At 48.4% G+C, this 24,743-nt stretch overlaps 1 protein-coding gene across 1 annotated transcript in view; it reads left to right on the top strand.

Annotated features, from left to right (window-relative positions):
* Window positions 1-2,511: 2,511 nt before the first annotated feature.
* FAM131C (family with sequence similarity 131 member C) overlaps window positions 2,512-24,743 on the top strand; it is a 35,342-nt gene continuing 13,110 nt past the window's right edge. Inside the window, exons 1-3 of the mRNA XM_029578733.1 lie at window positions 2,512-3,147; window positions 17,422-17,573; window positions 24,343-24,436. Of these exons, the coding sequence (XP_029434593.1) occupies window positions 3,123-3,147; window positions 17,422-17,573; window positions 24,343-24,436 (271 nt within the window). The 5' untranslated portion in view covers window positions 2,512-3,122. The remainder of the gene's footprint in view (window positions 3,148-17,421; window positions 17,574-24,342; window positions 24,437-24,743) is intronic.

Here is a 24,743-nt window from a genome sequence, read left to right as displayed (position 1 = left end):
ATAGAAGTGGAAGAAATGAAGGAGAGGGTTTGAGTGTTTGCTCAGGGAAATGACACTGGCCGGGCCAACGAGGTACCGTGGCACAACTGTATCAGGCTCGGTAAATCCTAATCTAAGCGGATATTTATTTACAGAGAAGGTGGTCGGTGCATGGAGCAGGTGGTGGAGATAAGGACAGTACCTGAATTCAAGAAAACATAGGACAAGCACAGGGCATCTCTGATGGAGTAGGGATTGGAGGGACGGGCAGGCCAGATAGGCTGTCTGGTCATCTTCTGCCATCGTGTTTCTATGGTTTTTAACAACAGCTCTAGGTCTGCCCTAGTTAAAAGCTAACTACTACCCTGGGCTAATCTGCCATGGCCACAACCCTGACAGCAATGGTATGATTGCATCAGAAGGCTGGGGCGACCTGCAGAGAGAGACCATGGTCACAACCCTGACAGCAATGGTATGATTGCATCAGAAGGCTGGGGCGACCCATAGAGAGGAGACCATGGTCACAACCCTGACAGCAATGGTATGATTGCATCAGAAGGCTGGGGCGACCTGCAGAGAGAGACCATGGTCACAACCCTGACAGCAATGGTATGATTGCATCAGAAGGCTGGGGCGACCCGTAGAGAGGAGACCATGGTCACAACCCTGACAGCAATGGTATGATTGCATCAGAAGGCTGGGGCGACCTGCAGAGAGAGACCATGGTCACAACCCTGACAACAATGGTATGATTGCATCAGAAGGCTGGGGCGACCTGCAGAGAGAGACCATGGTCACAACCCTGACAACAATGGTATGATTGCATCAGAAGGCTGGGGTGACCTGCAGAGAGGAGACCATGGTCACAACCCTGACAACAATGGTATGATTGCATCAGAAGGCTGGGGCGACCTGCAGAGAGAGACCATGGTCACAACCCTGACAACAATGGTATGATTGCATCAGAAGGCTGGGGTGACCTGCAGAGAGAGACCATGGTCACAACCCTGACAACAATGGTATGATTGCATCAGAAGGCTGGGGCGACCTGCAGAGAGAGACCATGGTCACAACCCTGACAACAATGGTATGATTGCATCAGAAGGCTGGGGTGACCTGCAGAGAGGAGACCATGGTCACAACCCTGACAACAATGGTATGATTGCATCAGAAGGCTGGGGCGACCTGCAGAGAGGAGACCATGGTCACAACCCTGACAACAATGGTATGATTGCATCAGAAGGCTGGGGTGACCTGCAGAGAGGAGACCATGGTCACAACCCTGACAACAATGGTATGATTGCATCAGAAGGCTGGGGCGACCTGCAGAGAGAGACCATGGTCACAACCCTGACAACAATGGTATGATTGCATCAGAAGGCTGGGGTGACCTGCAGAGAGGAGACCATGGTCAGAACCCAAGCATCAATGAGCATGGGGCGCCCAGAGATTTTTGCCTTACGAGGTTTAGTGGCTCTATGGATGTCGAATTAAGTATGGGACTGAAGGATCCAGAGGAACATGACTGAGCCTGCAAATAGCTTCCTAGCAGAGGTGGGGAAGGCCACAACTTGGAGTGGAATCTGGCCATGTTTGGGGAAGGGAGTGGTAGGAACAGGATTGAGAAGTCCAGTGACCTAACAGGCCATGAGGGTAGCCAGGTTGGTCCCTGCAGGCTATAACTCCCCAACTGGGTCAATGCCAGCAGGTTGCTGGTGGCCAGGGACTGTCCAGAAAAAAATCCAGGAGCAGAGAAAGGAAGCATGACCTAGCACCACCACAGGTTATAGGATATCAGACTGGCACCCAGTCCCCAGAAAACCAGCAGGTCATTGTTGGCGGGTGGTGGCAAGGCTCTGGGGATCCAGTGGGCCGAATATTCGCACAGCAGTCTCCCCGGTTTTAGTGGCTGCTTGGATTGTTATGTGACATGCAGGTGAAATGAGAGGCAGGGAGCTGATGGCCATTGGATTGGGCATGAGAACTTGTCTGTTCATCTGCTTGGCAACCAAAGAGGAAGACGATGAAGAATGATGTGAAGAAAGAACAATGTCCAAAAAGAGATCAAACGTCTGAGGCTGCGGGCTGGGATATATCCTCGTTCCGGAATAACTGCGCAGAGGGGATGGGGAGGTTAGTCTTTTTCTGCCATCTTCTACCTCATTACTATTTAACAATGGGTAACACTGCCCTCTTTTTCATGTAAAGTAAATCAGGTACTATAAATGCAGAATTTATATCCATACTGATGCATAACATTAATTCGGAAAAGTTAAGTGGGCGAAGGGGGGTGCAATGTGAAAGGTTTGCCTGGGCTGAACGCCCCCAAGCTCAGGCAATAAATGAAATTGCCAGGGTTGTCCTGTCTGTTTGTCTCGATTAGACTGTAAGCTCTAGGGGGGCAGGGACTGTCTCGTGTTTTCGGAAGGAGCCGGGAAGGCCTGATTAGAGTGGAATTAGTGCGTTGTTGTTGGCTCTGCCTAGGGCCATCGACCTTGGAGGACGTCAGGCTCCGAAAGCGCCCCCCCCCGGCCAGAAAAGAAGCGGCGTCCTGTTAGCTGGGACCGCAGACGAACGGGCAGGTGAGACGGGGAGCCGGCTCCGAAAATCAGGAGCCGAGCTCCGGGCTACCTGCTCTAGGAAGGCAGCATCGGCGCTCAACAAGTGCCCCGGGGACAGACAGAGAGCGCCAAGCGCTTGAGCTCTTCCCCCTTTTTATTTTTGTTTTTTTCCCTTCTCTTCCCCGAGAAGCAGGCGCAGCTGGGGGGGGGGGGGGAGGGGGGGGCAGCCATGCCCGGAGCAGCGCGTGAGCGGCGCCTCGCGCACATTCCCTCCCCCTCCCCCTCGAGCGGCCCTCGCGCCCCCTCAGTCTGCCTCTCCCCTGCCGCCTCTGGCGCTGAAACGTGCTCGCGCCGTCCTCAAACTTCTGCCAGGACCGAGGCGAGAGCCCGCCGCTTTCCCCCCTTCCAGTCCTTTCCGCCTCTGCCGGCGCTGATTCTGGGTTGTGCTCCTGTTTTGGTATTTTTTTGTTGTTGTTGTTGAAGCAGCAGCAGCCTGGGTCTTGCTGTCCATGAGCCTGAGGAGGGAGAGATGAACCACCCCACCTGCAAGACGAGGAGGACGAGCCTTCGCATCGCGCCTCCATGATGGGCTCCTGCATCTCCAGAGGTGGGTTTCGGGGTGGGGGCTGGGGTTTCATGTTTCCTGTGTCACTCGCGCTGCTCGGAGACCAGCAGGACCGGTCCAGGAGAAATGAAAGGCAGGGCAGGGCAGTGGCAGCTGGGCGGAATGGCTGAGGTGTAGGTGCCTGCACTCCTCTTTCAAAGAAGATTTGTTTTTATTTATCTTAAAGCACTTTTGTATATTAGGGAAACCCATGTGAACCGTTCCCTGAAATGGGATTGAACCATCCATGCTAAGGACCTGGCCAAGAAAGTGGCAGGCGCAGGGGGTGCCTGCAGGGTCTCTGAAAGCTTTGGGGTCCCTGTGGCAGCTTTTGGGGGGCTTAGATCAGCAGCAGCTCTGGGGTTCAGAGGAGATGAGAGGCCCCCTTTTCCCTATGCATCTGATGGGCCGAGCCCTCCTCAGACGTGATACAGGGCAGGCAGCACGTCCCTTACTGAATGTTTATGTGCAGCCTTTCCAGAGTGATATTCCAGACGCATCATCCCCCCAGGTACCAACATACAGGCAGCTAATATTTATAGTGCTGTTGCACAAAACTTAATATATCCCTCTGCCGACTGGAATTGCTGTGGAAAAAAGATTACACCTTCACTGAACGTCTGCCTTTGGCTGCTCTGTGACTGCCGGCTCGTATTTTAAGGTTTAAATCATTTTTTTTTATTTTTGGAGCTGCTGGTTTCTTCCTGCTACTTTTTGTCTTTAAGCTCAGTGAGAAACAGTCTCTGCTGGGCTACCACGCCACCAGCCTTCATTTGCCACCACCTTCTCATTCTCCTGTTTTTTTTTTTATAAACCCTCTCCTCTCTCAGGTTAGCCCAGCTGTAACAGTAACTGTCCTTGGCCAGGGTCCACAGAGCATTGGTCCCTGCAGAAGCAGCTAACACATGTACCTCGAGTCTGGCCAGTAGGTGTCACTGTTGTGCAGTGGTGGCAACACCCCTCCTCTTCCTGAGCAGCATCCCCAGCCCCTGGCCCTTTCTGGGGGCAAAGCCCAGGCTTGGGACCCGAATCCTTATTGTTTGAATTGCAGCCCATGGCATTACTCCTGAGCCAGAGTCGGCCCTAAATCCCATTTTTTAAAGGCTCTGTTAACTGTAACGTTAATACAAAGCTCAGGATTTGCCCAGGCTGCTAATGCTGTCATTGGAGAATAAGTTATTAAACACTGATCGTTCCGAGGGATGCAAAGAAATAATGTTCATGGAAAACCATAGAGCTGCCGTCTACATGGCGAGCAGGGGGAAGCCACAGGGCAGCCGTGCACAGGAAGCTAGGGTGGTGAAGGGGTTTAGTATTACCCAGGCATGCTGTTGGGGAGGGAGTGGCAGGGCGGAATTAAAAAGAAAAACTCCCCCTTAGCTGTCTTGACCCAGTTCCGAACATACTTGCCCGTATTGCTAAAACTGCAGTTAGGACTAAGGTACAATGTAGCAGAGAGTCTCTGGACCGAGTGGACAAGGAGCACCCTCTCAGCACAACAGGCTACAAGGAAAACCCCCTGTCCCAGGCAGTGAGAGGCTAAGGCTCAAGGGCCACATGTTAAACGCATGGGGCTTTTTGGGAGACCAAGATGGCACAGCATTAGGAATGTAATCCATGTACTTTGGCTGTGCGCTTAGCGCAGTTGTATCTGTCTAATCTTTTTGCATGAAGTGGCCAGAGAATCCCATGTCACTAAGGCCAGGCTCAGCCAGCCCTAGTTTTACGGCATAGCTTCTCTATTTTCAGCTTGTCAAGAGAAGCACAAGTCCATCCAAGCAATAGGACAGAACCAGAAACTGGATCCGTGGACATGGATCTGACTGGTCACTTACCCTTGTACCTGTTTTATTACTGTTATTTTTTAATAGAATCTAATAAAATTTGGACCAGGTATGTGGAAGTACCCCAGTTCTGCCATTAAAATGACTTGTGAAGGACCCCCCAGATCAAGCAGAAGGGCCGTCTTTGCAAAGCGTGGACTCTGATCTCATTGGCAGGGTACTGTGCACCGTCCCTGCTCATGATGGCGGTAAATAGTGGTCTTCACTTTCCAACAAAACATACTAGGTTCTTGTAAACAAAGTCAATGAAGACAGCCTTCTTCACCAGTACCATCTTTATTCTGGGGCTTGTAGTCCCACTCAATTTCCCCACGGAAGCAATAGGAGCGGAGATTGTTCCATATTTTAATTTATGAACTAAGACTCCAGGTTTGGCCCATGAATGTTCTGGGAAACTAGAAGATGAGGGACATTGAAGACAGATTTGGGACAAGGCACCTTGCCCTTAACATGACAGCGTCAGTACCAGCTTAAGGAAGCCTGCATGCATTACACTATCATGTCCTTCATAAACAGGCACCCTCCCATGTGGATTAGAATTGTTCCACTAGAAGTCATCACTTTGGGTCCTTTGGATTGTCCGGTCTGAGTGTGGCAGGCATTTGCGTGGATGCTGTGGGTCTGGAAGGCATGCCCCGGGACTTTGGGAGGTTGGCAGTAGCGTCTGTCATGTTGCTGCAGCAAGCTTGGGAGGCCTGTACACCCACTTCTGAACTGTAGAGGGCAGTACGTGACTCGGCTCAGCCTCTGATTATGGCAGGTGAGAGAGAATGAGGTGCGAGAGTATTCGCTGCCTCTCCAGGGTCAGCGGTCCCCTTTGTGTCGGAGCACCGTGTGACCTCGGCCGGCGCCTCTTCTGAAGCGGTACGCTGCCGCCCAACAGGCACCCCTCAGACTTGTGTGTATGATCAGCAAGATTCATCCCTTCCCTTTCCTTCAGGGTGCTCTGAGCCCAGCTGCCCCAATGGACAGTGGAGGGGAAGGTGGTCCTCCTGAACTTGGAGACCCCAGGGGCATTTAACCCTTACCTTTCCTGGTTCATCAACTCAGGGCTTCCCAAAACTGTCCTGGGGACCCCACTGCCAGTCGGGTTTTTTTTAGGATCTCCACAGTGAATATATGCTTGATGCAAATTTGCATGTACTGCGTCCCCGTGACATGCGAATTTATCTCATGCATATTCATTGTGGAGATCCTGAAAACCCGACCAGCTGTCAGGTCCCACAGGGCAGGTTCGGGAAGCCCTGCTCTTAGTTCTTGGTAAAAGAGAGTGTTTATTCCAGTGCTTAATCCCAGCAGGAAGCCAGGATCTCTGGCACAGTTAGATGAGTTTTCATAGCCCCACCCGTGGGCAGTGCTTCTCAACCCAGTCCTCGGGGCACACCTAACCAACCAGGTTTTCAGGATATCTATGATGAATATACATGAGAGAGATTTGCATGCACTGCCTCCATCATACACAAATGTCTCGTGCATATTCGTCATGTCTGTCCTGAAAACCAGCCCTAATTGTGTCATCCCAGGACCAGCGTTCTCTCTGTGCTGCTTCCATTACTTGCAGATGGATCTGACTTCCCATGAAGAAAGGGGAGTTCAGTAGTAGTACCCAGTGAAAGCAGGTTATGAAGATGTCCAGAGGGCTCCCAGCGCGGAATTTCCAAACCCCTTTCCATTCTTCAGGGATTGCTGATTCACACCCTGACCTCTGTCAGGTATTTGCTGCCTGTGACTTATAAGTGTCAGAAGACATTCGGCTCCCAGGTATGAGAGACACCTCCCAGGAGTGAATTAATGAAGATCCTCCCCCATGCTAACTTGCTTTCTTGTTCAGGCTTCCTTCAGCTGAGTTCTTGGTTCAAGCACACCAGTCACGTCCCAGACCCCCACCACATGGATCTGCCTTCAGGGGCTGTTCCTGGAGCCAGGGGCGGATTGACCTTTCGGGCGATCGGTCATGGGGTGGCTATGTCCTTTCGTGGATTGCAAACTGGCTAAAAGACAGGAAACAGAGAGTAGGATTAAATGGGCAATTTTCTAAGTGGAAGGGAGTGGACAGTGGAGTGCCTCAGGGATCTGTATTGGGACCCTTACTTTTCAATATATTTATAAATGATCTGGAAAGAAATACGAGTGAGATAATCAAATTTGCAGATGACACAAAATTGTTCAGAGTAGTTAAATCACAAGCAGATTGTGATAAATTGCAGGAAGACCTTGTGAGACTGGAAAATTGGGCATCCAAATGGCAGATGAAATTTAATGTGGATAAGTGCAAGGTGATGCATATAGGGAAAAATAACCCATGCTATAATTACACAATGTTGGGTTCCATATTAGGTGTTACAACCCAAGAAAGAGATCTAGGTGTCATAGTGGATAACACATTGAAATCGTCGGTGCAGTGTGCTGCGGCAGTCAAAAAAGCAAACAGAATGTTGGGAATTATTAGAAAGGGAATGATGAATAAAACGGAAAATGTCATAATGCCTCTGTACCGCTCCATGGTGAGACCGCACCTTGAATACTGTGTACAATTCTGGTCGCCGCATCTCAAAAAAGATATAATTGCGATGGAGAAAGTACAGAGAAGGGCTACCAAAATGATAAGGGGAATGGAACAACTCCCCTATGAGGAAAGACTAAAGAGGTTAGGGCTGTTCAGCTTGGAGACGAGACGACTGAGGGGGGATATGATAGAGGTGTTTAAAATCATGAGAGGTCTAGAACGGGTAGATGTGAATCAGTTATTTACTCTTTCGGATAGTAGAAAGACTAGGGGGCACTCCATGAAGTTAGCATGTGGCACATTTAAAACTAATCGGAGAAAGTTCTTTTTTACTCAACGCACAATTAAACTCTGGAATTTGTTGCCGGAGGATGTGGTTAGTGCAGTTAGTATAGCTGTGTTTAAAAAAGGATTGGATAAGTTCTTGGAGGAGAAGTCCATTACCTGCTATTAAGTTCACTTAGAGAATAACCACTGCCATTAGCAATGGTTACATGGAATAGACTTAGTTTTTGGGTACTTGCCAGGTTCTTATGGCCTGGATTGGCCACTGTTGGAAACAGGATACTGGGCTTGATGGACCCTTGGTCTGACCCAGTAAGGCATTTTCTTATGTTCTTATGTTCTTATGCCACTGCTCCTCTCTCTTCTCGCCCACCCCTGAACTTACCCAAAAGAAAAAAAAAATGTTGCGCCTGTCGTCGTCAGCCCCGCCCTCTCTTCCTATCAGCCGTCGTCCATCTTTGGCCCAGAGGAAAATATGGCCACTGACCCTGGCCAGGAGGATATTTGAAGGGGGATGAGATGCAGGAGGGGTTTGAGGGATTGGCTGTGGAGGGTGAGGGGGAGAAGTGACAGGAGTGATAGGGGGTCGGATGGGGGGGAGAAGTGTAATCTAAAGGGAAGCTTACACTGCTGCTGCCAGCGCTGTCCCTGTACTGTGGTGGGGGGGCAGTGTGTGTTTCTGTGTGTGCACGCGAGGGGAGCCTGTGCGGCCGCGGCCTGTATTGTACCTGTTTTGTGCCAGTGGCTAAAAGGAGCTTGCATTGCTCATGACAAGCAAAGTCATTCTTTCATGTAACTTTCAGTTTGGTTTGAGCCCTGGCTGGGTTAGGAATGGGTCAGCAGCCATGGCCGGTTTCTGCCAGAGATGTCTGTGCAAAGTTTGGGGGGGGAAGGGGGGAATGGCCCATGACCCATGGCCCATAGCCCAGTCCGTCTTTCATCCTTCCTAGGATCCCTGGATGTTAATCCTGTATGCATCGGTGAAGGGCTCGTGGCGAAGGCGCTGCTTAAGCTCTACGAGGTCATTGTGATATTATTCAGCCCCCGAGAAGCTCGTTAACAGCCTGGCACAATGAGAGAAGCCCCTCTGACAGCTACTGAATTCAGGAGCACTTTCCGTACCTGCTGCTTCCCCGTGAAAATCAATTGAGAGAACACGGAAAACCTCCCACTCGTCTTTTTAGTTATTTTTTCTCCCTGCAGAGTCTGCATTTCTGACGAAAGACCCCACTGTGTTCTGCCTTTCATACAAAGGCCTCCTCCCGCTCCCCGCTTACCCCCCCCCCCCCCCCACACACACACACTCACTTTTTTTTTTTTTGCGTGCTCGCAGCCATTTGGCCCAAATGAATTTAAAGCTGCAGTTCTGGAGCACAAAAGCGGCAAATCCTGTAACGCCCGCACAGTTTTCCTGTTTCTCCTAATCCAGAGGCAAAGAAAATCCCGCGGGTCCACAGGAGTGAATGTCGCAGCGGTTGTGGTTGCAGCTTTTAATGCATAAGATGTGCAGTCCTGACGCTGACCGGGCCATACAAGGTTTTCTTAGTCTCTTTGGGTCCGGATCACCCCGGCCAGCGCTTACACTCTCTCTCTTTCCCTCCCCCAGGGCCTGAATCCTCTCTCGGGTGGGGGGAGGAATTGCCTTTCAGGATCCAGGGTGTCGGGGGGGGGGAGGCGCCTTTTTACTCTTTCTCCCCCCCCCCACCCCAACGGAGAGATAACTGTGGGTGCTGTAAGTGCCAATCAAACAGCGGGGGGGTCTTTGGCGCAGCGACCAAAGTAAATCCGTTCCTGATTGGGCGCGTTTAACAGAGTCCTCAGCGCCACAGCGATTCTCGGATTAGTCTTTTCCCTCAATCTGGGCAGGGGTTTCTATCCCCGGAACTGAGAGGCACTCGCTTTCCAGGGCTTGGAGATAATGAGGCCCCCAGAAGACAAAAATGGTAAAAAGGGGGCAAACAACGGTCCTCTGCACAGAGTCCCAGCCCTCACTCTCTCCCCAGGGACTGAAGACTCTGATGGGTGCCCTCCAGTGGTCTCAAGAGGATCCTCACTCGCAGTTAGGTGACATTCTCTCCCTCTCTCCCTCTCCCCCTCTCCCCCCCTCTCTCCCTCTCCCCCCCTCTCTCTCTTCTTCTCTCCCTCTCTCCCTCTCCCCCTCTCTCTCTCTCTCTCTCTCCCCCCTCTCCCCCCTCTTTCTCTCCCTCTCTCCCTCTCTCCCTCTCCCCCCTCTCTCTCTCTCTCTCTCTCTCCCCCCTCTCCCCCCTCTTTCTCTCCCTCTCTCCCTCCCTCTCTCTCTAAATCGAATCCCAGACGGGAGGGATCCTCTCAGGAACAGGCGGCCCTCGAAGTTCTTTGGGGCAATGAAATCTCCTTCAGCAAATCAAAGTCCTTACCCCCAAAGCGGAAGGTAACGCCAGTGTGTCTTTGCATCAGGTCACCACCCTCCCACCTCCCTCACTGAGGGTACAGAGGGGCAGGTCTTCCTTACCCAGGGGGGGGTCTCACAAGGCCTCCTACCACAGAAATCACTAATCCCCGTAAATAACCCATTGGTAAGCCTAGCCAGCCAGCGAGGGGACTGGAAGTGCATCCTCCCCACCTTGCCTTCGCTCCCCAGGCAGGAGTCGCCTGGATCCTCCCAAGTAAGCCTGAAAACCCAACGCAAACCGAACTCTCGTGCGCTGCCCCCTAACTCGCAACTGGAAGATACTGCTGCTTTTATTCCTTTCCAGGGGGGGGGGGGGGGGCTGGCCCTCCCAGCACTTAGGAACGGTGCCACTCCCTAACCTGTACTCACGCTAGCTCACAGGAGTAATCAGACCAAAGAGGCCATTACAGACGTAATATCGCAAGGGCTTACGCTTCAAGGAAGGTGACACCAAAATAGGTCTGCGCCGTTCACGCCAACGTTACGCTGGGCAGAGCTGACCCTGTTTAACTCCTGGGATCTTGCAGGGTTACGAGCGCCCAGGCAGGCTGGCAATAAGCAGCTGGGGTTCTAGGGCTCAGAAGATACCCCCCCTTGCAAGAGACTTGTAGGGGGGCCATTGCTGATTCTGTGTAGGGTTGTAATCATTTCTTCTTACATCCCTAGCCATGTTCAGGGCTCCTGTCAGTATGCACTGCCTGTGCTCATGCCCTGCTGCTTCACCTGAAATGCAAAACCCAAGCTCCTGTCTGCTCTGAGGATATTTAACGATCCCAAAGCTCATTTCTAGCTCAGGCAGTGTCAGAACCTCCCTCGGGCTCATCTGTGAAGCAGGGGTGTCTGTGTCTGGCCCCCGGGCTCCCGGAGGAAGCAGGACAGGCAAAATAAAGACAGGAGACGGGTCGTCGGTGCAGTGGGGCACGGTCGGGCGCTAGGGATGTTCTCCTGCAGTCCAGGTTACATGGGGCAAGGCACCTCCGTTTGCAGTCGGTCTGCAGAGCCTGTGTGGGGTTTTTTTTTTGCTAGCTCAGTGTCATTTTTAGCGCTTTATCTGCACCTGCTACCCAAGTCAGTTCTGCCTTTTCCTAATGAGTAGTTTTATTTTCACACAGCTCCCTCCCCAATCCGAGTCTTTGTACTTCTTATCTATGAAGGCTTGTGCAGGCTGGATGAACACATCTCAGACAGGAGGGACCTCTGACCTTGATCTACTTATGCTAATAGGGCCTCCCTGCGCTGTAGTGCAGGATAGCGGCATAGCTGGCGAATATTCAAAGCCTCATACCATGCCTGTGCCATCACCCAGGCCAGCAAACATTTGCTTCTTTACAGAAGCGTTTTAGGGATGTAAGCAAGTGAAAGACAAAACAACTGCCTGATACGTGCTCCTATCAAGGGCTAATCCACCATATTGCTTCCCATTCGCATACAGTATATCCCAAAAAGCAATCACCTGCCTTAGTGACAGCCAATCACAAATTAAATGTGTCTAGCACAACAATTTCCAGGACATGATTAAACTATTTCTTGAACTGGTTAGCTGCATAACTTGGCTATACTCCTGGCCCGCTCCTGACTTAAATTCTTAGCTGGATGAGCTGGAATTTCACAACCCCAGTATATGTCTGGTTAAGAATCAGCTTAGCTGGAGAAACCCTTTTTGAATAGAAACCTTCGCTTGTTTCTGTGGGTTTGTAAGTGTGCCAGTGGTTTTTCTCCATCTCTCTATCTGTGTCGGTGTCCGTTTTCCAGTGCCTGTGTGCATTCCTGGTTCTGTCTTGCTGTTTGCATACAAATGTTCCTGTGTCTGCGCTTTCCTCAGCCTGTGTCTCCGTCTCTCTCTCTCTCTGGTTTTCTGTATGTGTATCTGTAGCTCAGGGTCTGCTTCGTTTTGGGGGTTTTTTCCCCCATTCGTTTTGTATTTGCCCCCCTCTCTTTCCCCTCCTCTGGCCTGTGTGCATGTATTGGCGTGACGCACGGCCTTGCCTCACCGTCCTCTCTCATGCGGTGCCACCTCCTTCAAGGCCTGTTTGCTGGGGAGGGGGAGGTGTCGTGGGTCTGACTGGGGAGGATTTTTACTGTCAGGGGAGCGCGTTTCCCCTCACTAGAAATTCTGCTCACGTTCTAGTGTAAAGGCGCACGAGGCTGTTACCATGATAACCCTGGATGAAGACGTTTCACACGGGGGGGGGAGGGGGGGGCGTGAAATCTGTGCAAAGAATCGGATGTGGAAGGCAGAGGCCAAAAAACCCAATTTGCTGATGAGCTTTCAAAGTACACACACAAGACCTAAAAGGCTCCAAACCCCTTAAACTACAAAGGCAACAAATAAGCCCTTAGTTTTGAAAGGCTTTTATTTTTAAGGTGCAAACCTGTCTATTACATTCTCAACAATAACACCAAAGAATACAAATAAGCAGGTTAGTCACCACCATGATGACTCTCCAAGCCATCAAAAATCAAACTGTCACAGCTTTAAACCGAGCCGAAGAACATCAGCTATTCCAAGTGAACCCCCCCACCTCTCACTCACATACACTGTCACTCACACACACTGTCACACACACACACACACTCTCACACACACACACACACACTGTCACACACTCACACACACTCTCACACACACACTCACACTCACACTCACACACTCACACTCACACTCACACACACACTCACACTCACACACTCTCTCACACACACACACACACTCTCTCATACACACACACACACGAACAAACTGGATTTGCAGAATATGAAATGTCATAAACCAGCCCACTACATCATGAAAGACTGAAAACCCACATTCATGTACAGAATAAAAGGAACACAGAAGTGCATTTGTCTCTTATGCACCCCAAGGAAGCAAGCAGCTAAAATGGTCTGCAAAGAAGGCCAGCTGCACCCCACCTGCAGTGTCACTCTCTCTCCCCACCACCCTGGAGTGCTCCCCCACCTACTCTGTCCTTCAGTGGGACTTGTACTAAGTTTACCCTATCAAGGGCATTCATCATCCGCATTCTTCTCACACAGAACTGAGAATGTCATTAGGTGCCTTAGGGCATGGTTTCCACAGGTACGGATTCCAAGAGTTGAGAAACTGTTGCCGCTGCTGAAACAATGTGCCACGAGCTAAACTTTCCATCTGTTCCATGCTCTTCAGTGTTCAACATATTCTGCCGCTGCTTAAAAAAAAAAAGGTTCCTTATTCCTCTAACAGTATGGCTTTCTTCCCTAGCAGAAGAGCTTTGTGCGCAAACAACGGTGGATGTTCAGAAAGACATAATCATCAAAACATAAGGCTTGCCATACTGATTCAGACCAAAGTGCATCAAGCCCAGTATCATGTTTTCAGTCATGTACAATCCAGGACACAAGTACCTGGCAGGATCCCAAGGGGTAGAGAGATTCCAAGATGCTTATCCCAAGGATAAGCAGTGGATTTCTGCAACTCCACCTTAAATAATGGTTAATGGGCTTTTCCTCCAGGAACTTGTCCAAACCTTTTTTGAACGCAACTACACTAATGGTTTTCACCACATCCTCTGGCAACAAATTCCAGAACTTAATTATGCATTGAATAAAAAATATTTTCACTATTAGTGTTGAATGTATTACCTAGTAACTGTTGGGTGTCCCCTGGTCTTTGTACTTTTCAAAAGAGTAAACTATTTTATTAATTTACTTATTTAGGCGTTTTATATACAATTGTTCCAAAATCCGATCACAATGGTTTACAATATCAGCCTACGGTTGCTGGATCAACAATGTTTAGTCGTTCCATTCCGCTCATTAATCTATAATCCTCTGCCATATTTCCCCTCAGCCATCTCTCTAAACTGAGAGTCCTAACCTCTTTAGCCTTTCCTCATAAGGGAATTGATCCATCCCCTTTATCATTTTGGTTGACCTTCTCTGTACCTTTCTAATTCTGCTATATCTTTCTTGATATGCGGTGACCAGAACTGCACACAGTACTCAAGATGAGGTCGCACCATGGAGTGATATAGAGACATTATGATATTCTCTGTTTTATTCTCTGTTCCTTCCTAATAATCCCGAGCATTCGATTTGCTTTCTTAGCTGCTGCTGCTGCACATTGAGCAGAAGATTTCAATGACTTTTCAACAATGACACCTACATCCTTTTCCTGAGTGATGACTCCTAATGTGGAATCTTGCATTTTGTAGTTTGCCTGCATTCAGTTTCATTTTCTATTTGTATACCCAGTCTCCCAGTTTTGCAATGTCCTCTTGCAATTTCTCACAATTCTCTTGTGATTTAACAAACGAGCCTATCAGGACTAACACCCCCCCCTTCCCCCCACCTTTATCTTCTCCACGCCCCTGCTTAGGTCTAACACCCCATTCGTCTTCCCTTCCCCCCCTCCCCCCCATAATGATTGCACTTTTTTAACCCTCACAGAGGCAATCCTATCCTTTCCTTATATTAAGGAACCCCTTGTTCCTTGCCGTTAAGGACTCCATAGTTTTTCTTGTTGTTAAGCAACTTTCCACTCTGCACTTGCATGACTCCCCCTCCCAGTTGCAACTTCCTCTTAACATGTAATTTCTACCTGCTGTTCAAATGTAAACCGGTATGATGTCCCCACTAATACCGGTATATAAAAGTATTTAATAAATAAATAAATAAATGAGATGAGATGTGGTGACCAGAACTGCACACAATACTCAAGATGAGGTCGCACCATGGAGCGATACAGAGGCATTATGATATTCTCTGTTTTATTCTCCATTCCTTTCCTAATAATCCCGAGCATTCGATTTGCTTTCTTAGCTGCCGATGCACCTGATCATGTCTTTTCAACAATGACACCTACATCCTTTTCCTGAGTGATGACTCCTAATGTGGAATCTTGCATTTTGTAGTTTGTCTGCATTCAGTTTCATTTTCTATTTGTATACCCAGTCTCCCAGTTTTGCAATGTCCTCTTGCAATTTCTCACAATCCTCTTGTGATTTAACAACCTGGTGCAATATTTGCAGTGTTGCCTGTTGAATGCTGGCAGTTAGTGCTGTTTTGGGATGGCAGAATTACCATAGTGTAACTTAATTTATTCATGGCTTTCTGAGGGCCAAGAATACTCAACACGTATACCAAAAAGCCTAGTCCCCTATGGGTTCCAAGTGTCGTCTTTACAAGGTTTGCTGGTTGGCATCACAGCAGTGCATGTAAATATAATTATTACCACCTTTTACTTCCTTCCAGCTACTTAAGCTTCCAAGTTCTTTCTCCTTGTTGAATGTAACTTTGCCTTATTCACCTCTGTTGTTTAATTTACTTTTAGTTACGCTCTAGTTATACCCTTGTTAAATGTAAACCGATCTGATATGGTTATTACTATGAAGGTCGGTATAAAAAAGTGTTAAATAAATAAAATAAATAATGTGCTTGCTGTTTTTCAGTGATTATTTTTATCTCAGAAGACAGTACTTAGAATTTACCTGAAAAAGAATATTCAGTTATAAAATGCATACTTTTTAATCACATATGGAGAGGGGCAGTGGGAGGGAGGTGGGTGCAAGACTGTAAGGTTTGCCTACCCTACCTAATGTCCTTGTACCAGCCCTGGGCTTTGTAAATAGCAGAACAATGGTCCTATCTGTAAGCACCTCTTTTCCCGCTTCCTCTGACGCTAGGCAGGAGCTGGAGGCAACAGCCTGGGCTGCAGAATGCCGGGATATCCTACGCTGGGGTGGAGGATAGAGTTCAGACTCACATGGTGCTGTGATGGCAGAGGAGAAGGAAGCGTATGAGCGCTCCCTCCGCCCTGTCTCTCCCACTCAGCTTATCACTATTCAGCAAGCTAGGCATGATTACGTTCTGTTTAGTTTTGGAACAGTACAATCTGGTGGGAAGTTGTTTCAGGATCACAGGAGTGGCTCTAAGGCAGGGATGGCCAATTCCAGCCCTGGAGAGCCGAAGACCAGCCAGGTTTCCAGAATATCCACAATGAATACGCATGAGAGAGATTTGCATTCACGGCCTCCTTTTTATGCAAATCTATCTCATGCATATTCATTGTGGATAGCCTGAAAACCAGGCCTGCGTGTGGCTCTCGAGGACCGGAGTTGGCCTCCCTTGCTCTGAGTGCTCTGAAGCAAAGTTTTTCCCTACTCCCATGCTCACAGGGAGTGCCATACGTTGCATGATGGCCTAGCAGCTCCCAGGTGTCTCCATGTCTTCTGTAATATCCCTTTCAATATCTCAGCTCTGTTTGCAAAGCCAAGAAGGACATTACTTCTGGAGGAGGAGAACTGAGCGCATATATTTGCAAAATGGGATATAAATCTCAGAAGTCTGTGGGTGCATGTTAGTGTTTGAGGGGAATGTGGGAAGAGGGGGGCAGGTATGTCAGGGTGTGGTGCTGTTTAAAATTAATTTGCTATTGTATGCATTTTTTTTTAATTTAAATAGTAGCTTGTGTGCTTAAGAGTATTTGCATGATATTGCTTTGAAGAGCTGTTAAATGCTGGTTTGGCATGAAATGTTTGAAGTTGGCTATTGAAAGAAAGGCTGGAGCTTAGATTGCGCACTGCAGGCAGCTTTCAAATAGCTAAAGCTAGAATGAACATTTTTAATGTATATTGTGTCTTTCGGCACTCTGATTTGTGCATTTTGTTTTTCTAAGATGGTCTGGCTGAGCGGGCTTTGAAGAACTGATCTTTAAAGCCTATATAGACTGTTTTTAAAGTACGTAGTCCCTTTTCTCAATTAATTCCAGTAACAATTCTAGCGCTGGTTCTCCCCCCATCATGCCCCTGTTGATTTTAACCCAAAGCTCCACAGAGAAGGCATTCTCTTACGTATTTCTGTACAGTGCTGTGTACATTGGGGAGCACTATAGACATGTTTAATAGTAGTGGCAGTAGACGTAGTTTTCTTCCCATAGTAAATCACTGGAGATCTTTTGGGAGGCTCTGTTCTCTGAAAATATTGATTGCCCGAGATATTCTCAGACACACAAAAAGGCCTCTTACAATAATCCCTTCCAGCATTCCCTAGGCTGGAAAGCATAAAAAGGGCTCACCTGTCGCCAGGACTATCACAGGGCAAGCCCTGGCATCCTGGGCCGTCTGCTCATCACTTCCAGCTGGCCCTGCCTATAAGTTGTTTGACCTTTTTATTTCAACACTTCTGTGTGAACTAACGTGGCGCCCCCACTGTTTATTTTACTCCATGTCCTCCAGAATTCTTCACAAGTGCCCAGAAAGAGTTTTCCACGGCCAGCAACACTAGCCAGACGGAGTGTCCCCCCACGTCGGGAGCTGCCGAGAGCCAGCGTCAACCAGCGGGTACAGGTGCTCCTGAGCTGCCAGCCCTGGAGGATGAAGACGGGAAGGTAACGGTCACAAGGAACCGAGCTCAGGGGGCTGGGCAGGCCTCAGAAAGTCATAGGGTGCACAGGGAGTGTTTTAGAGAGACTTAAAAACCCTTCAGCCAAGAGATGGGGGCGTGGGCCTCTCCCGTAGCAAACGTTTTCAGGCTCTGTCTTTTGGTTTCCTCGGGGATGTGTAGCAGGAACTGTAAGTGTAAAGGTTAGGACTGAGAGGCCGTACCAGCTTCCATCGCTGGCTCTGTGACCCTGGCCAAGCAAGACCTGTGCCTGTGACCTCAGGCAGTGATTTTTTTGGGGGAGCATCTCCAAATTTTCAAACAGCCCACATGAAGGTCCACGGACACTTTTTTTTACCAGTGGGCTGTAGCCGGAACTTTCAAAAGGTGCACCTGCTCTGAATATCACAGACACACGCGCACAAAAGGTACCCCTGCTCTGAATATCACAGACACACGCGCACAAAAGGTACCCCTGCTGGGGAACAGGCCTGTAAATCCGGGCGTGGATGTTTACGTGCTTGCTATCTGAAACCCGATCGTGTGTGCGTAAATCGTGTCCCTCGCCCCAGAACACACAAAAGCACCCGTGAGATCGCTTTTTTGCATGGACTTTCTATGCACATGACCCTCTCTCCCTGGAATTTTTAAAAGGCCATTTTGTGCAGATAAAGTGGGGGTTTAGGAGCGTAAAATCCTTTTAACGATTTCTCCCCACCATGGCAGGAACGAACCTCAGGCTCTCAAATTGCCCGTTAGTGCTCTTCTTAATATTTGCGTTCTGCCAAAGAATGGGCTCATACAGTGTAATATGTACAGGCAACATATCGCGATGCACGTGGAAGTTTCCTTTTAATCAAGCCAGTGACGCCCCATACAACTGGGACGATTTCTGTATCCTCCTGCCACATTTCCTCGCTCTCTGGTGATCCCCCCTGCCTTTCGGTAGTACGCAGCACGGAATGGTTGCTTGGTACTGATGCTTTTATTTATTTATTTATTTATTTATTTAAGAGTTTTTATATACCGTCATTAAGTTATTCACATCATTATTAGCAGTACTCAGGTTGATACTGTAAAGTGTGCTCGGCTGAGCGCACTGTTTTACCCAGGGTTGGACATGTGTTTTCGACATGCGTCCACTACCCCTTATACGGTAAGGGGTTTAGCGTGTCAAAAAACAAACAAACTCCGCATGTCCAACCTCCCCCCAACACTAATAGCGCTCATCACATGCTGATCAAATGCATGCTGATGAGGCTATTAGTCATTCGCCCGAGATACTGAAATAAAAATGTGCAGTGGATCCGCACATCCTCTGACTTAATATCCTAGTGATATTAAGTCAGAGGAACCAAAAAGGTAAAAAAAAAAAAAAGGTGCCGGCCAGTCAGGTTAGGAAAACGGACACTCAGTTTTGCCAGCGTCCATTTTCCTAGCCCATGGCTGTCAGCGGGTTTGGAAAACGGATTCTTGTAAAATTGAGCGTCTGTTTCCTGAACCTGCTGACAGCCACCTCTCCTGGGTGCGCCCCCTTGCTGAGCAGGCGCAGGGGTCGCGCTATTGTCCCTAGCACCTCCTTTTTTTAGCGCGACCCCCCTCATTTAAATACAGTACCCTGCCCCCGGGAGAGGTGGCTGGGCGCGCCTTGGGAGAGCAGACGCGCAACACTGAGCACCCGTTATTCCCGCCCTCCTTACAAATACGGGCCTGACTGTCCTTGTGCTCTCTCAGTCGCTGACTTCACTGTGTGTGACCCTGCTTCAGGTACTGACTCTTTGTGTGACCCCAGACGAGCACTGTATCTCCTATGTCTCAGCCCCCCGACTCTGTGCCTCCAGGAGTCCTGCAGCGGGTGATGCGGGTAAGATCTGATCTAGGACCTCCCGGTGTGACGGCTCTGTACTCTCACCTTGGTGCTATTTAACCAGCTCTCAGAATGAAACGATGATTTTACAGCTGTGTACTGGGGAGAAAGCAGCCAGAAATATATACAAATAGGAAAGTAGGCTTGGCAGTGCTTTATGCAGTGTCTGCAGCAGCAGATAAAGGATAACACCCTTCTCCCGTAGTCTCAGACATTTCTTGCATGTCTGGTGGGCCCGAGCTTTGGGGCTCTTAGAGATCAATTGTCCAAAAAAATGGCCGGTCCTTTGCATTAAAAGCAACCTGAAAATTATTAGGCTGTGGGAGGATTAAGCTCACAGGGGCAGCAGCGTTGGTGTCTGTTTTTGTCTCGTTATGTATACGAGTGTGTGGATCACTGCTTTTATTGTTTTTACTGATTATGTGGTACATAAACCTTTTTATTTATAAAGACCTTTCTGTCACCTGCCAGTGCTTCCAGGGGGCTCCTCCAAGCAGAAGATAAAGCCTGAGATTTGCTCTTACTCCTAGGCCAGGCTTGGCCCAACCTTTCCCACACTAAGAGCCAAGAAAGCAGAATGCACAGTAGCAGAGACGTAGGGAGGGCGAAATGATGGTATTATTCCCTCTTCTCCCTCCAGAAAAGGACCAGCTTTCTCAGCGTCCCCCCTTGTCCTCCCCAGTTTCTTTCTCTCTCTCTCCCTCCCTCCCCACCAGTCACCCTTTCTCTCCCAATTACCCCCTACTTCCCAGACTCTCTCTCTCTCAATCCCCATCCTTCCTCCTGCAGTCTCTCGGAATTCTTCCAACCTGGCCCCACCCGTTTCAATTTCTCACCTACCCTCCAATCTCCTCTCTTTCAACCCCCATCCTCTCATCCAACCATCCAGCCCCTGCCCCAGCAAGCCATCTGTTACCTCCAGCTTGCCCCCCTCTCCCCACCCAGCCGGCTTGAGTCAGCCACCCTTCTCTCTCATCTTGCTGACTGCTGCTGCTGTCCCCTTGTAACCACAGGTTTTAAAATATATTTTTTTTTAATCCACTGGTGTCCAGTGTCCATGATGCTGCCCCTTTAAGGGGCCTGGAGTTGGCAGCTGCCTCCATGGCTGCAAAGCTGGCAGCCCTCCAATAATTTATATTTTTGTTTTTTTAAGGAGGAGGTGCTTACAGGGAGTCGCTGTTAATTTTATTCTGTCAGGAGGTCAGCAGCCTGTGAGATTTTTGGTTGGTGGCGGCGGCAGTGATGGAATTGAACTATAGTAGAGGAGAGCCTGTGGCAGTGATGGGGGAGTGAGGGGAACAGCGTTTGGTTTGCAGTCGACCCTTCCTCCTCACATTGGCCACGCAGGCTGCTAACACCACGAGGCTACTTCTCCATCTCCTTTCCATGAGGGTCAATGGGAGGAAGGGCATTTTTCCTCTGTCCCCTCAGCAGGAGCTTCTAGGGACTCCTGCTATCAGAGAAATTCCTCTGGAGAGTTCCAGGGAAGTCTGTTTTCCTTATTTATCCCCTTGTTTTTGGAATTCTTTACGTCGTAGCATTCGCCTCGAGAGAGATTACCTGAAATTTAGAAAGATCCTTAAGGCCCACTGGTTTTTGCAGGCCTTTCCTCATATGAATTCAGCTTCTTTTTAGTTTTACACTTTTATCTACATTTAATATGATTGTTATCTTATTTTTATAATCATCTTTTATTGACTTCTGCCTTTTGTTCATTCTGCCTTTTTCGGTTTTAATGTTTTATTACTTCTGAGGTTTATTGTTTGTTTTATTCATTTTTTGTATAAGTTGTTTTTATGTTACGTTTTAGCTAGTTTTATTTTCTTAGTCCTTATTTTAAATTGATAAGTTGCGATCAAGAAATAATAAACATAAACACAGTAGTCAGTGGCCTGCGTGGAACGATGTCTGCACTGCTGCTTACAACTGTCACTGCTGCCAGCATTTTAAGAGCCAATTTCCAGGGTTGGGGAGCCACTTGTGGCTCACAAGACTTTAGTTGGTTACCCCTGATCTAGGCTGATACTAGCAGGGTGCAACTGGCTGTAACACTGTGGACTGTAACACTGGACACTAGGATTGACTTTATAATGTTACTCTGTACAACATAGAAACATAGAAATGACTGTAGAAGAAGACCAACAGGCCCATCCAGTCTGCCCAGCAAGCTTTCACACTTATTTTTCTCATACTTATCTGTTACTCCGACCGCTGAGTTCAGTGCCCTTATTGGTAACTTTTTGATTCTAATTTCCTTTCACGCCCGCCACTGATGCAGAGAGCAGTGCTGGAGCTGCATCAAAGTGAAGTATAAGGCTTAATGTTTGAGGGTAGTATCCGTCGTATTGAGCAAGTTACCCCGATGTTTGTATATTCATGCTGCTCAGATCAATGCCTTGTTAGATGTTATCTGGATGTAAATCCTATTTCTTCATTCCCCCCCTGCCGTTGAAGCAGTGAGCTGCGCTGGATATGCATTCAAAGTGAAAACCATGCTGTGATGTGGCTCGCTGAAAGAACTTCTTATTGTTTGAGTATTATAATTGCCAGCTAGTGTTTGCATTGAACAAGTTGAAAAGTTGTATATTCAGAGTCTGTACTCAAAAGTGTATATGGAATGTACATCTAGTATGCTTATATTAGAGCTATCAGTCTACATGGCAAAGCGGCGATATTGGAAGCCATATGAGGCTAGAATTTAGCCGCATAAGCTGGGGGGTGTTTCAGGGAAGTGTCACACCATAGGCCTGTCCTAAAGTTAGCCGGTTATACTTATCAGGCTGACTTTAAGATAACCAGGTATATTCATTGGAGTTGCCACATCACTGAATATTCCAGTTAAGTTAGCCGGCTAACTTACAGGCCGATACAGTACAGTTAGCCTGCTCTTGGACGTGCATTTTCCCTTACCCCTTATTCAGTAAGGGGAGGAAAACGCGCATCCAATCCACGGCACCTAATAGGGCCATCAACATGCAAATGCATGTTGATGGTCCTATTAGGTATGCACGCGCGATTCAGAAAGAAAAATGTGCAGCCAAGCTGCACATTTTACTTTCAGAAATTAGCGCCGACCCAAAGGTCGGCGCTAATTTCTTCTGGCACCGGGAAAGTGCACACAAAAGCAGTAAAAACTGCTTTTCTGTGCACCCTCCGACTTAATAACATAGCGATATTAAGTCGGAGGTCCCAAAGAATAAAAAAAAGTAAAAAAAAAAAAAATTTGAATTTGGCCCACGGCTGTCTGGCCGAAAACCGGACGCTCTATTTTGCCGGCATCCGGTTTCCGAGCCCGTGGCTGTCGGCGGGCTCAAGAACAGACGCCGGCAAAATTGAGCGTCGGCTGTCAAACCCACTGACAGCCGCCGCTCCTGTCCAAAAGGAGGCGCTAGGGACGCGCTAGTGTCCCTAGCGCCTCTTTTTACCACCAGGCCTAATTTAAATAAATTAACTTACTGTATCGCGCACACAGGAGAGTGGTCCCGTGTTTTTTACTGTATCGGCCCGTTAACTAGCTGCTCCATGGCTGAATATCGGCTCCGAGAGAGCCAGCGCTTATTCCTGGGAGTGAGAAAAAAGAAATAGATCAGCTATTGGGGATCTGCCGGGCACTCGTGACCCGGACTGACCACTGTCTGAGACAAAATGCTGGGCTCAATAGACCTTGGTCTGACCCAGCAGGGCACTTCTTATATTCTTAATCAAGCAGAACCTGCAGCATTGCAGTAGAAAAGGAGAACTGGCAGACGGCTTGGCCTTGCAGTGTTTCGCCATCATTTTCTGCGCGTCTCTAATATCAGTAATGTTTCTTTTCATAAGGATCAGGCGCAAACACTGAAATTCAGAATTTGTGTCTCTGAGGTGACTGCGTGCCTGCTTCTGGGAAGCAACAGAACACCCCCTTGTATGAAAGGCAGAAACTCCCTATCATTTTATTTTTATAAATCTTTGGTAATACCAAGTCTGAGAAGTCCTTAACAAAACCACCGGATGACCCCCATCCTCCCCCCTCACTTATCCTTCATTCTAGGACTTTAAATCCCAGTCTGCAGTCAGAGAGCATAGCGGAGCTGCCATTATGGAAGTGGGACCTGGGGCCTGGAGGTTGTGTGCAGTATGGGAGGACCTTACCCCATCGTGGCGAGTTTCCATGCTCTGCCTCTTCTTATTTCAGAAAAAAACACAATGGGCTTCCACTGAGATTCCTTTCAACAGTAAAAGAAGTCATGTCAGAGCCGTCCCAAGAATGGGTCATTTTCCCTGTAATGGAGCTGGGTGACATGACCTTTGGGCGTAAGTGTGTGTGGTTTCCATTGCCAGGAAGACAAAACGCTCCCTCCATTCTACCAACTGTATCCCTTGGACCTTTCACTGAGGTTTCTGAGTTAGTAAAACGTTCCTCGTATTTTAACCTGCTTACTTTAGGGGTCCATTTTCAGCTGCTGTCCGGCCAGCAAAGTTGGCAGGATAAAGTTACCTGGCTTAAGTTTTTGGCAGGTGCGGTCGCACCCTTTAATATATCCGACTATCTCAAAGTTAAGCAGATAAGTTTATCAGGCTAACTTTACTACTGCAGTGTTAGCTGGATAAGTTATCTGGCTTAACTTAACTCCACTCGGAACACCCCTACGTGGTCTGCCTAAAATTCAGCTGGGTAAGTGCTCAAAATATTTAAAAAAAAAAAAAAAAAAAAAAGCAGCTGGCATTGAGCTGGATAACTGCCTTTGAATATGGACCTCTTAATCCCTTTCGCTTGCTACTTTATCTCATTGCACATAGGAATGGAAACTTTTATACATGGGGGGGGTCCTGGTCACAGCTAGCCTGAGCGGAGTGCATTCTGGGAGAATAAGGCCATCCTGGGCTGATCCTGCTGCCTGTAACTTGTTTGTTTCTCTCTCCTCTCCAGCAGTGCTTTCAGACTTCTAATGGCATTCTGGCCGAGTCCAAACCCGCGTCCAACAGCTATGACATCACGGCGCTTGCAACCTCCTCTCTGGTGGGTAGGTAGAAGGCAGAGTCTGCCCCTTTCATCACTCTGTTCTGGCTTTCCCCTGGGCAGAGCAATAAGGAAGGCATTTCAAATCTGTAACGGCGGCAGCAGTAAAAAAAAAAAAAAAAAAAAAAAAGGGCAGGGTTAGGTCAGGGGATGGACAATACGGGGCAGGGATTGCCTTTTTTTAAAACCTCCATGTATGCTTTTCATGGGCACATTTGCGCCTGCTTCAAAGCAGCTGCACACACCAACGCGAAGGCCAATGAAATACTCCGTGCGTTAAAACCGTGTACTGAAATCCAGCATAGTTTCTT

This window comes from Rhinatrema bivittatum, chromosome 15 (assembly GCF_901001135.1).
Source record: "Rhinatrema bivittatum chromosome 15, aRhiBiv1.1, whole genome shotgun sequence".
Lineage (NCBI taxonomy): Eukaryota > Metazoa > Chordata > Amphibia > Gymnophiona > Rhinatrematidae > Rhinatrema > Rhinatrema bivittatum.
This window is presented reverse-complemented; position numbering and strand designations above follow the sequence as displayed.